The 13,637-nt window shown below is 34.2% G+C and overlaps 1 protein-coding gene across 1 annotated transcript; it reads left to right on the plus strand.

Annotated features, from left to right (window-relative positions):
- The first annotated feature begins 612 nt into the window (after positions 1–612).
- LOC145683966 (uncharacterized) lies at positions 613–13,132 on the plus strand. Its single transcript, XM_081755694.1, has 4 exons — positions 613–5,835; positions 7,075–7,252; positions 8,467–8,563; positions 12,491–13,132. Exons 1-4 carry the CDS (start codon positions 5,512–5,514, stop codon positions 12,552–12,554), a joined length of 663 nt encoding a protein of 220 aa, XP_081611820.1. The 5' UTR covers positions 613–5,511; the 3' UTR covers positions 12,555–13,132.
- The last annotated feature ends 505 nt before the right edge of the window (positions 13,133–13,637 follow it).

The raw sequence follows: 13,637 nt of genomic DNA on the forward strand, positions 1-13,637 counted from the left end.
CATACCAGATGTGTGTGTGTGTGTTTCTTTTTAAACATTTCTCCCTCGCGTCTAATGAATGAATAATGCAGTGTGGGCATTTTAAAACCAAGAATAGAAAAAAACTTAATGTTATTCATACCTTTTGTTTGCGCTTTTATATGTATGAACAAGAATTCATTTTGCTTCTACATATTATTCTTTTTTTTTTTTTTTTAATTTACCTTGCATGAACAACAGTTAATGAAGACTACCCAGATAGCATGTAAGCTTAAATCAAGGGTCGCTTTCCCTTGATTTTGGCTTAGCAATGTACAGTTGATGCGACAAGCGACAATCAACGTTTATGTTAGCTTGTTTTTAACTTGAAAAGAAGCTTGAATGCGACAAGCGACAATCAACGTTTATTTTAGCTTGTTTTTAACTTGAAGAGAAGCTTGAATTTATCAACTTTCTACTAAGCCTATTTCAAGCTTGATTCAAAACGCTTGACGTTTGTCGATTGTTTAGAAAATGGAGCCATCTGTAGGATTGGTGAGTAGTCTTAGATATTTGGCGCTTGTTTTCTTCCAAAAGGTAAACAAAGGTAAGCTTTGTGTATAGAATGTAATAGTAAGCCCTAATTTAGTTTTAGTTGCAAAATAAAAAGGTGATTTTTATTTTAGACTAGTGCGCTGAGCGCTTTTAGGATAGTATTACTTCATTACTTTTCAAATATGGATGGAATTTTATGTTTATACCTTTTATGTTGTTTTCTTTTTTTTTAAGTGTGTTCTTCCGTATAATGTATACCATATTTAGCCATTGGATTCTTTAAAGTCAGTGATGGCTCTTGACAATTAGCATCAGCATAGGCGCCCGAAGGGGGGGGGGGCGGGCCCCCTTTGGCCTACGAAAATGTATACGTAATATAGGGAACCATGTATATTAAATACCAGGAGTAATATAGCAACCATTGAGATGGGCCCCTCCCTAGAAAATTTTCCTCGGGCACCCCTGAATATCAGTACAAAAATTAGAGGGTTAACTTCAGCAGACGGCTTTATCATATTAAAAATTTATAGGTGGAATACTTGATAACTGTTAATGCATTGCTTTAGCATACGGCTGTACCATATTTATATCGATTTTATGGTCATTTTTCACTAGATTTGAGATAATACTGTTACATATAGAGAATTTTGGAACTTGGGGGCCAAAATCAGGTAAAACCACCGTGTTTACAGGAGAAATGAGTTGGTATTACGTAACCGTAATTACTAACATAACTAACCAAACCTAACCTAAATCATCAAAAACAGAAAATATAGGAAGAAAGTACGAATTCAGGTAAAATCACCATGTAAAAATTATTGCGGATATTTTATGTATTTTTCCACTTTCCTCGTTTATGTGCATGTCCTCCGTCCCTGACACGCCTGCTCTCTACGTACGCATCCCCTCGCTCCGCTCGGGACTCCCAGCTGCACTCCTGCCCTGACTCGGTTAGATGGCATTCGTGCTTTTTGTGGCCACCTAGCACAAGTTGGCTCGTGGTTTATGCACTAGCTTCTCATTTAGTAGATATTCTACAAAAAGGAACCGGGAAATGCAATGTGTGAACATTTGGTAGAACCATCTGCTCGAGTAATGCCCAAGTATCTTAACCCAGCCTAACCTAAACTAACCCAAACTAACTTAACCTACCTAAACCATTAAAAAAAATACAAAATATATACCAAGAAAGTACAAAATTTAAGCAAAATATTGTCACCCCCAGTTCAAAAAATATGCCGTTACATAAAACTTTACGTAGTATAGCTGAGCGAGCGAAGGGGAATAGATGGCCCGCAGGGCTCGTTTTTTTTCCCTGCTTTTTAAGTTACACGCGTTTGGCATTGCAACCATTGCAGACGGTCATTTTCCAAAGCTTCATTTGTACTTACTGCCATCTCATTCCTTGCTTGTATTCGTCTGCCTACCGCCTTGTCAATTAGATCCACCATAACATACTTAATTTTCCATTTCGTAGGATTCTATATAAGAGATACAATTTATGAAGTCTAAACACATTAAAATAATTTATTTAATTAGGTAAAGTCATCTGCTAAAGTTAACCCCATATTAATAATGAAGGTAGTTAAATGATAATGTAAGTGTTTTAAACTCAATAAATTGTATGTGCAAATGAGTATACATGGGAAAGTAAGTATGTTATGGTGGAGCTATTTGCCAGGGCGGAAGGCGGTTGAATACAAGCAAGGAACGAAATGCCAGTATTTGTATGTTAAGTTTTGGAAAATGACAGTCTACAATGGCTGCAATGCCAATTGTGTGTAACTTAAAAGATAAGGGGAAAAAACGAGTCCTACGGGGCTTCTAATCCCCTCCGCTCGCTCAGCTGTGGTTCGTGAAGCGTTTGTAAAGTAGTTCCCCAAATCTAGTGAAAAAATCAACAAAATCGATTTAAATTTGGAGAGCCGTCCGCTAAAGTAATGAAAATTACGTTTTATCTCTACAATCGAGGAGAAAACTGCTTTGAATTAATACATTGCCTAAGATTTCTTGTTTTAGCTTTCACCGATACACTAAAAATTTTAACTGATGTGGCTTCCCCAAGAATCGGTACGGATGATTTTTAAATGCAGCAAGCAAGCCTGGACATTTCACTCATTTTAGAATGCATCATGCTTATCTTTCGTTCCTTATGTTCTTCCATATTTATTCGGAGGTTGGGGGCAAAATTGAAGAATATAAATACTTATGTCCGACTTTATTTAGTAACAATTACTTATTCTAAGGTATACTTCATCAATCTTAGATTAACTGATATCACTCATTTCATCGCTTTACAATAAGTGCAAGGAAAGGTTCGATCGGGTATGGACTTTTGGGTTTACGGTAAAAGAACGATGAATTTCGAAAAATTACTTATTAGATATTAATAATAATTCAAAATGGATTATTACGCGAAAATAAGTTGGCATATTAGTTTGAAGTTTGTTAGGTAAGAAGTCGAGGATGTAAGTTTGAAGAAAACTAGGTTTTTCGTTGCTTACATTTTTATCTTTTTATCCTCTAAAAACAGTAACTTCTGTCTCTTAATTGATTTTAGTGCTTTTTTTTTCTACCAGGTGAATGAAGTCTGGATCTAAAATCTCAGAAAAATATTTGCAATCTGAACGGATGTAATAAAGAAATAACGCTATTTTCCAGGATTGGCCAAAACCGTGTTTTTTTTTTTGTTTTGTTTTGTTTAAATACGTTTACCTTAGATTAAAGTGGAGTAACCGTTGCCCCCTTTTTTTAAGAGTAAAAGTAATTTGAGGCTGATGATTCGATTGAACAAGGTCGCAACCTCGAGAAATGAACGCAACTCGCTCAAACTAGAGGTCATAGGTCAACTAGTTCTGCAAATGATTTGCCATTACATCATAAATTATTCAGCAGTGTACTCCTTCAGCGTTGGTTAAGCTTGAATTTTCCTTGTCGGAGGCATGATAGTCCACAAGTTGAGTGGGGGTGGGATTCGTGAAAAATACTTTTTTAACTTGTCTCTTTAATTGTGATTTTATTTTATCAAGTTTGGAGTTCCCGCCGAACTGCCTGTAGTGCGCTGCCACACTAGCGGACGGTCAGCAAAACTTTTCCACAGAAGCTGATTAAGTGTCTAAATTTATAACATTGGAAAGTAGATCGACGAAACAGAGATTTCTATTAGGTTTGACTGGTTTGTTAATAATAATAATAATAAAACGTTTTATTTAGAAAGATAGTATGAATGGTCCAGAACTATTAGTCACTTCCTGTATTGATTAGCAAATTAAATTAAGCCTATATTTCTGACTGACTAAATTAGATCTTCTGTACTATATAGTCTTTTAAAATTGTCCATTGATTTAATGTGTATAACTATAGAGTGATTCCATTTTGCAGTTCTTTCCCTTTTGGTTCTTAAGTGGCTCCTAAAATATCCACAAGTATGCAAGATCACTGCAACGTATTTCTATCAGTTGACCTCTGTGGATGATGGATCTGTGGATTTATCGCCTTTGTTATCAAGGGATTCTGGTTTCGAGTTCAAATGAAGAACAATATCTCTCGAGTGCAAACTGAGTAGTGATTCGGATCTCACTTTAAGCTGTAGGTCCCGTTCTTCATAACCCCGCTGTTATGTCCTTAACCATAGAAAGACGAAGGTGGGTCAAATTTGCCCGCACTTTCTTTTTCTCTTTGCCCGAACAAATGAATTTTACAACGTTTCAATTTTTTTGTATTTTCTTCTGTAATCTAAACTTAAATTTAGTTTTATTAGAAAGCACATTATTGTGGTAGTTTTTTTTTTTAGCGCAGGAGACTAAGTACATTTTTTTAGCAACTTAGAAATGTTAAGAGGAGTACAGTTTTACTTTGAAAGGATCATGTAAACTTATCTATTCTTTGAATGGATGACTAAATTAACATAATCTACTTTTATACATTGAGCAAACGTAATAATCTCAGGTTTAGTATAGTAACTTGTCTACAAACGCTAATGTATTTCAAGCTACTTCATGTCTGCTAACCAAATGCGGTAGTAGTCTGTACTGGGACTTGTAATATTTCCTATTAAAATAAAATTTCACAAGTCTTAAAATAATTTTACAACTCACATTTATTAGTAGCAGTCATTAAATAACTTTAAAATACATTAGTAGGGTTAAAATTGGAATTTACAACCACGAGCAAAATTGACCCCCCTTAGTCTTTCACGTGACCAATTATAGTTTAGTCTTCCTAGGGTTAATGTTAAGATACACGGATGACTAATGATAGTGAATGATTATGAAGGAATTAGTGGCATGAGAACGGGAAAACCCTCACCAATATGATATTGTCCATCATAAACTCATAAGGCCGGAGATTGAACCAAAGATCCGTCGCACCAAAAGGCAACATTCTACCTCTGAGCAATCAACCCTTTCCTTCCGCAGTGCTGATGAATGACGTCATACTCTAATGACCTGGTCATAATTCTGCAACGTAGTGGTCTTCTACACACGTCTTCCTAATTGTTCCCCACTTTTCCCCCCAAGATTTCTGATTAAATGAACAGCGAACTCATATTTAAATAAAATCTTTGAGTTTTGTCCCACGGTTATGCGGGGCAGCCTAAAGGAGACGGTGATGATGAGAATGAATTAAATAATGGATTGATGAAAGTGGAGGGGAACGGTAGAACCCTGAGAAAATCTACGCACACGGTGTTTTTCCACCACAAACGTACACCCATGTCCAAAATTATTGTCGCATGTCTATAAATATGTTGTTGTAGGAATAAAATTTGATAACGTATTCGCCCTGTATTTCTTATAATGTTGGTATGTGCATAATCGGCAAAGACATGTATGTGGCAAATTTCATGTCAAAACAGCAGTAAATAAGAAGAATAAAACGAAAATAAACCTTTCTTGTCCATTTGTTTTACTCATTCTAATTTACGTGCTTATAATTCTTTCCCTATAAAATTTTCCACAAGAAGACAGTTATAGATATGCGACAATCATTTTGAACATGAATGTACATTTAATTGTTTCAATGGTTTGTGAAATAATATATTTTCTAGTTATATTAACACCTTCAAAACTATATTTCCTAAAATTTATTGCAGATATCAGAATGGTATTTGGCCAAATGCAATTTACTTTAGCTGACCTTAGTGAAAGAGTATCTTCCGTCGAGAAGAAGGTCGACACACTTCTAAGTAATGGTGTGAGTGTGAAAGCAAAAACCATAAACGAAGAATCCGAACTTCTTGGCCTTCTGCCTCTGAGAACGTTGAATGATTTTCAAACATTTGAGAGAAAGCTTGGAGAACCTAACTTCGGAAAGAAATATGTAAGTATCCTATCAAACCTGTACAAGTTATGAAGCAGATCTTTGTTATATCTTTTAATTTACGTCTTTTTGGAACATCTCTCTTTTGACTAAATGTTAGCATCAACTCCATTTTTGCCAATTTAGCCATTATCATGTGCATTAGCTATGGACTATAATTTTGGTCAACTTGCCATTCATACTTGCTAATATAGTCATTTAGGCGGCAATTAAATCTTTTGCAGTCAATTTGTTTTTTTTTGTTTTTTTTTAGAAAATATGAAAAACCTAAAAAGAAAGTAGTTTATCTTGGTATTTTTCTAATTCTTTTGTTTACAACAGCACTTACATTGTCACAGTAGATTAGGTATCTTTTATCAGTCTCACCTATCCGTCACGGTAAATTGCGATTCCTGGATCTGGTTTCTCCATAGTCAATTTGTTTGATTAGTTTCTAGTGTATTTTTAGTTTGGGTGGAGTTTTTCTTGTTGAGATGCGTGCATGTGCATGTATATATTTTTGTGATAGATCAATAGTGTTATCAAGCCATACCCAGCATTAGAAGTTGAAAATAATTCAAGAGATTTTATTACTTCTAGTCAATGAAGGAACAAATTGTATTGTGAAACTGTTTGATTTGAGGATATCAAAAGATAAATAATATTAAAACATCTTTGTAAACTAGTAGACTTAAAGTACCAAATATTTAGTTTCTTTATTCCTAAATTCTGTTACCTATAAGTTAAGGTAAGTTGAGCCATTTTTAGCTAGTTTTTGTGCGTCATTTAGCTATTTTCTGACACTACTTGTTGGCAGCACTGATTAACCCACTGTTACTTGTTACTTTTGGAAGTGTATGTAATTTCCATATACATACACACACATAAACACACACACACACACACACACATATATATATATATATATATATATATATATATTTTTTTCTAATTCAAACGGACAATGGTCCTTTTAAATAACCGCTATTCCGATATAAAGCTGAAAGTTACCAAATAAATCCCAGGCAAACAGTTTTTGTTAGTCACGTAGCCCATTTGATATGGCCTTCCGTGAAACTCAGAACCCCACCCCCTTTTTTTTCACACTTCACATTACGGTATCTAAAAATTAATCTAGTTTCATTCATGCTTCGTTTTTTTTCCACTGGTAGAAAAACATAACAATACGGACCCTTATATATATTGTTTTTCTTTTTGATTTCAGCATGCATTAGATCTAAATACTTTCCTTTCTTTCAGGTAAAAGTATTACTGTCAATTGGTGGTAAGGGTTTTAAAAGGTTTCGCTCACAATGCAATAAGAAGAACTTTGTGCGACAAACTCGCAATGGAACTCTCCTACTCTGGCAGGAAACCAAGGATCATGAAGCAAAAAAGCACACCTTTGGGTCCAACCAAATGTGCAATAAGATCAACAGTAAGTTGATTTGAAAAGTTGTACTGAAATATTTAACTTCATTTATTTATTTATGCTAGTAACCATACAAAATTCCAGTTTGCTAATTATTAAGTCTTACTTCTCTCGTACTGGACGTGTGTTCTCATATTAGTATGTCCCAAGTAATCAGAAGTAATTCTTCATGAATAAAGTATGCTTTGAGTACTTTATGATTCTTTTACTGTCAAGTAGTAAAATATGTAAATGTGTTCACCCTTACTGGGTGAATATAACATCTGTGTAGAATGTATAGGAAATTCAATAACTGATCCAACACTCTATGTTGTAAACAAAGCTTTACTGGCAAAGTACATATTTAAACAAATCTTTGCTTGAAAAAGCATTCAAAAGAATTTGTAAGGTGTACGGAAAATCTAAAACCAAATAAAATTCCAAGGTAGGAATGATTCCAGGGCTAAATAAAGTCAATAGTGTCAACGAATTTAAATTGAAGTACAGTGTAGGAATCACTACTGTGAAGTATAATTTTGCACCAGACTTTTCGTGTATACCTGTAAATTTGATACTGTCTACCACACGAATATAACTTTGTTGGGTTGGCAACACTGTTAGTCTGGTAGTATTACATAATATGCCAAACTGTCTCCCCTGCCGATATTTTAAAGGTGCAAAATTTCAGAGCTCTTTGTCTAACACTGGAACGCAGATAAAACACTAGAAGAACATAGCTTTCGAAGTTACCATAATTCTAGTATAAAAAGAGAAAAGTTGCAGGCTTTCAAGACGGCGAATAGTCAAACTTTCGTCTTTCTGTCGTCTTCATCTTTCAATTTTTCGTGACAACGAAGTTAGCCAAAACCTAATGTGTTTTTTGTAGTGTTATTTAAGGTGACTTTAAACGTTGACTCAAAACCATATCACCACTAAGGGCACCGGAAGAAAGTCTTGTTACACTTGTATCGAAAAATGTAACTTTTCCATTATATAATATACCAAAAGTGTGGTGGAAGATAACTTTCTATAGTACCCTTACATAAAAATCATAAAATAGGGGCCTAGCTTAGGTGACTTGAAAAATAATATAGGAATTAGTTTCAGCTCTAGGTATCCATGTTTAGAAACCATACCATAATTCCGTAAAGCTATTTAAGAGAGAAATTTATTTCAAATGACAGTTTTTTTTAAGAATAAAAATCGCTAGTATTTGCTTGAAATTCTATCTTTCTTTTCAGCTGCTGTTCGTAAGATGTACACCGTCGCAACAGAAGAAACGGTGAAGGAAGTATTGGGTGTTTGGCCCCAGCAGGCGGAGCCTAGACTACTGCGTAGGTAAGTATAGTTTTACCTATTTTCCTTACAATCACGAGAGAGATCGGAAAGTTCTCACCATCACTAAATAAGCTAGGGATCTGCAACTTAGTCCATGGACGCGTTCTTCTCTACATATACGTTTTGTATTCAATACATTTCTCACATCTATAGATCACTAGATCAATATCATATGCATAGAATTCTGTGGATTTGATACAAAACTGTTACAGCGTTTCAATGCCTCTTACTTTCCCGGACCCCAAGATATGAACATCTTATTATAATAATTGTAATCCTTCCCTTTTTCTTCCTTTTAGGATATGTATCATAAAACGCTTTTGTAATAATTTTAAATGAGAAGTTACTTCCATATTTCAAATCTTAAAAGATTTAGAGATATCGACATTTTATTAGAATAATTGTAATCCCACCTTTTTTTCTCCTCTCCACATCGTTTCTTTCCCTTTTTACTAGCATGTCAAAAAAGAAAAAAAGGACCGAAACACGTGGCAAAGTATTTTAAATGAGAAATGGAAATACTGAACTTCAAATCTCTCACCTTAAGGGATTAAATACTTTACTATAATAATTATAATCCACATCCATTTTTCTTTCCACCCCCCTTTCTTACCTCCGAGGTATATTTCAAAAGCGCTTAAATTCTTATCTACTTATTTTAAATAATATGAAAATACCAAATTTCATGTTTCAAACCTTCATAAATTCAGAGATTTCGACATCTTATAATAATTGTAATCCTCACTCCTTTTCTTTTCTTTCTCACTTTTTTTTCTTTTTTTCCTTTGTACTAAAATATCAAAAACCGCTTAAATATGTCAAATTATTTGAAATGAGACATCCGAATATCAAATTTCAAGTCTGTAACCTTAAGGAATTCGGAGATATGGTCATATTTTAAAAATACGTCCCACACCTATTTTCCTTCCCTTCCTGTCGAATTTGCAAAAGTCCTTCCTTAGTGGTATCCTACGTAACAAATCCCATGTACTGTCCATATTTAACTTGTCTATCTTAAGCGATTTGGCCTGTGCAAAGATCTGTCGGTCACTCAATCACTTAGGTCTTTGTATTTTATATAGCGAGATGAGTTCATTTTTACGCACTCATGTATTAGTACACAGTGAAATGAGATGAAATGTTTACCTTGTATGTATTTATTATTTTATTATCCCTTATAATTTAGCAACTTGCCTGTTACTTTCCTCGGAGGATGGAAATTTTAACTAAAATCGAGATTCATTACTGTTTACATTTTTATTTTCTTGTCTTCTGGAAGAAAGTACCTCTGTTAATTTTATTTTTTGATTACTCCTATCTGCTGAATGAAATCTTTTTTTTAAAAGAATAACTTTTATTCCTTGATTAATTTTGGTGTTGATTACTTCTTTTCTATACTGCAGGAAATTTCATTTTTTGAAAACTGCTATGTCAGAGTAATAGAGAGATAGGCACTTACTGTTATATTTGCCTTCTAAAAACATTTCCTACCTGCTGCATGAAAAACAGAAAGCAACTAACCTCTTTTTTTCTTGACTAATTTTAGTGTTATTTTACATCTTTTCTATCTACTGAACGAACTCATCTCATGAGAGAAAAACTACAATACCACCCTCTTTCTTGATTGATTAGAGTTAATTACTTCTTTTCTATACTAAATGAAACCATCTTATATTCTGGAAAACTCTGTAATGCCATTGTAATAGAGAAATATGCAATTGCAGTATCTTCCAGACGATAAAATTATTTCCTTTAGTATAGAAACAAGCAATAAAGTACTATAATTAATTAAGATACAGATGGTATTGTAGTTTTTTTTTCCTTCTCAGAAGATACGGTTTCATTCAGGAGATAGAAAAGAAGTAAAATAACATTAAAACTAATCAAGAAACAGTTTTTTTTCCTAGAAGATAAAGACTTCAGCAGTTAGGAAATTTTGTTAAAAGACAAAATAATAGTAAATGCACATTTCTCTCTTACAAAGACATTCCCGAGTTTCCCGGAAGATAGGACTTCATTCAGTATGAAAAAGAAGTAATCAACACCAAAATTGAACAAGAAACAAGGTTAATGTTTTATCCACAAGATAAAGACTTCATTCAGCAGTGGCAGTAATAAAAATAAATTTTAAAAAAACTAAGAGTAGTTTTTCCCCAAAGACAAAAAGATTTCAATAGGATGGAGCACGCCAAAGTATGCGTATACGTAAACACTCAACAACAAATTACCAGGAAAATAAATAGGGAGACATAGGTCTTAAAATGCATTCAGAATTTGACTGGATTGAAATAAATGAAGTGATTTGCCTGCCTTGTGCCATGTACACTGAGAAATGTTTCTGCTTTCAAAGATGGGATATAAAGAACTAGGTCGATAGGTCGCAGGAGTATTTATTACTTCTCTATAATGAATTGTGAAACGACGCTAATGACTCCGACACGACGTTCCAAGAATATGGGTCAAATAAACTTAGTGTTACATTTACAGTAATGAGTCATCCCTTCTTCATTTGATATGTATGATGAAGGCAATATGCATGTCTTCCTATCTTGTGTTTTGAAAGAATGAAACGTTGCAAAGATGTATTCCTCCGCTGTAAGGCTCAGGGTTAAAATCCGTTTGTTTTACTGTCACAAATAATTCCAGTGAATTGTTGTTCAGCACCTCTTTATTTATTAGTCACCAGTAACTTTTTTATTTTTTATTTTTAAAGAGAAATATTTCATTGAACCTCTAAGGTATGTTCCAAACTCGTTGCAAAATGGTACGAAGTTGTCCGTGTACACGGTGCCTACTTTAGTAAATTCTACACTTTTCCTGTGAATTGCGAACTACACTTTCCCATGCGTTCTGTTGTACGTGACGCAGGATAACGCCTTGTAGGTCATCATCTGCCATTTATGTTGCTCCGTGAAGAATACAAGGTATATAGGTTCACACACTTATGACCTATCTTTCCTGTGAATCGTGAGATCAGATTGCATTTCATACAAGGCATGGAAAGAAAATTACAGAAATAAGTAAATATTTGTTCTTCCATCTCTCAGTGATTTCTTATATCAGTGATTACTTCGTTTGTTTTTCGTAACGCCGTGCTTATACAACAGTACCGAGTGAGTCAATATGACATTTTCTGGATTTATCTCAATTGATGCTCTCACAGAACAATGCACATTTTCAGCTAGGAAATTAAAAAAAAATTTACTGAAAATTTACTTTCACTAGAACATTGAAATAGGTAAAGTGAATAAATACCATGCAGTGGTACCAGTGATGAAACGAGTAACATACTTCGTGACTCGTGATCCCGAAGTAGTCAGATCCCTGACCCTGTATGACCCAGACAGATTCGTGCGATCCCGAGACGACTTAATATCAGACTGTGGGAGAGTATGTTGTAATTGTAACAAACGCGATTCTTTCCTTTCAAGTGTTTCTTATGAGTGATCGTCAAAATTTAATCAAATAAGGCTGTAAAACGTAAAATGTAGAATATAAGGGATGCCGCTAAACCGAAAGAGTGTTTGGGTAATGTTTGTGTATAGTAGTGTTTAAAATTACTTTATTAATTTTCAGTATGGGAAGATGAATTATATTGTATTTGACATAGTCAAGACACTTTGAATAAGAAGTGTCACACTACAAATCTAACATCTGAATAGGTGAGCTCGATTAGGGAATATTAATTCACTATAAAAAGTTCTACCGTAATGCTATAGAGATCATATTTGGAGTTCTTCCAAGCCATGGATCACCAGATCTGAAAACGAGTGCCAGACTCTGTTGCCTTGTGTGGCACTTACTTCAAAGAATAATAATGTATTTTAATGAGAGCGTATTTATAAGGTAAACAATATGAATGTTTTCTTTTAACTGTGCAATCAATTACATGTTTTTCAGTACGTATTTATGATCGTTATTTTGCAGAGAACGAAGAAATTCAAAACCTGTAGTGGAAGGTCACACCGTTGAAGTTGAGGAACCCAATTAAGAAAATAAGTTAGAAATAATACAAAATATGTAAATAAGTTCAATAAATAACATTGTAATACAAGCTGATTGTTTTCATGGAACCTTATATCAGTTATTGCGTAGAATGTAGGGATAATTTATTTCAATTATGTAGCAGCAGGATGCGAAATCATAACAGTTATGATCGGGGAGAGATAGGAGTAAATAAATAAGTAAAAAAAAAAAATTGCACTGGAAAGTTTTGAAATGAAGATTTCATATATTGAACATCCAAAATTATTGATATATGTAAGGTTAGGGATAATGCTTATCCACTAGGTTGTCCACTAACTGCACAGATTTACTGTAAATAGTTTGTATACTTCTGACAGTGTCGATGTCACCTTATCTCTCCAGTAAATTATTGAGGATGAATTTTCTTCCAAAATTTTGAAGTGTGGGAATGGCCATCCTCAGTATTTCGCACCCTGTGTAGCAGTGGTTCTAGGATTTAATTTATATTTCTTTCTTTCCTGAAATCTGATAATTTAAAAGTTTGCTTAGCCCTTGACGCTTGTCTAGTGGTGTACGTCTTTGGTGCGCCTAGGGTCGTGGTCGATTCCCAGTGGAAGATCTTACAAACACTGAACGCATTACTGTTCGGATTCTACAGGTCAGTGTCTCATGTAAAACTTCGTGCTGAAACTGGACGCTCAACTTCAACATCAAACTGTGGTTAATGGTAAACTAATTGGATGCTGATCTGCCAGGTCGCATAGTATATTCACCAAGGAACTCAGGAAAAGTGTTATTTTCTATGTTGAGATAAGATACTAATCTCAATAGACTGGAGTATGGGGTATATATTCAACACCAATGTTGTGTGAGACATGGATTTATAATTTAACATGATATTTCAATAATGTTACTCAACAGAAATAAACCTGAACCTCGTGCTGCAAAGACGCATAATGGACGAAGGAAAGAAGCATAATACAGATTGTGAAAGTATACATATTTTGCTTTCATTTTGACCGAACACAACTATTCTTTTTCAGAACATTGCTTATGTAGGTTTAACAGTTCTTTCGTCGTCACCTTTACGTTTATTTTTGCAGGATTA

The sequence above is a fragment of the Thermobia domestica genome, chromosome 4 (assembly GCF_964235325.1).
Source record: "Thermobia domestica chromosome 4, izTheDome1.hap1.1, whole genome shotgun sequence".
NCBI classification, from domain to species: Eukaryota; Metazoa; Arthropoda; class Insecta; order Zygentoma; family Lepismatidae; genus Thermobia; species Thermobia domestica.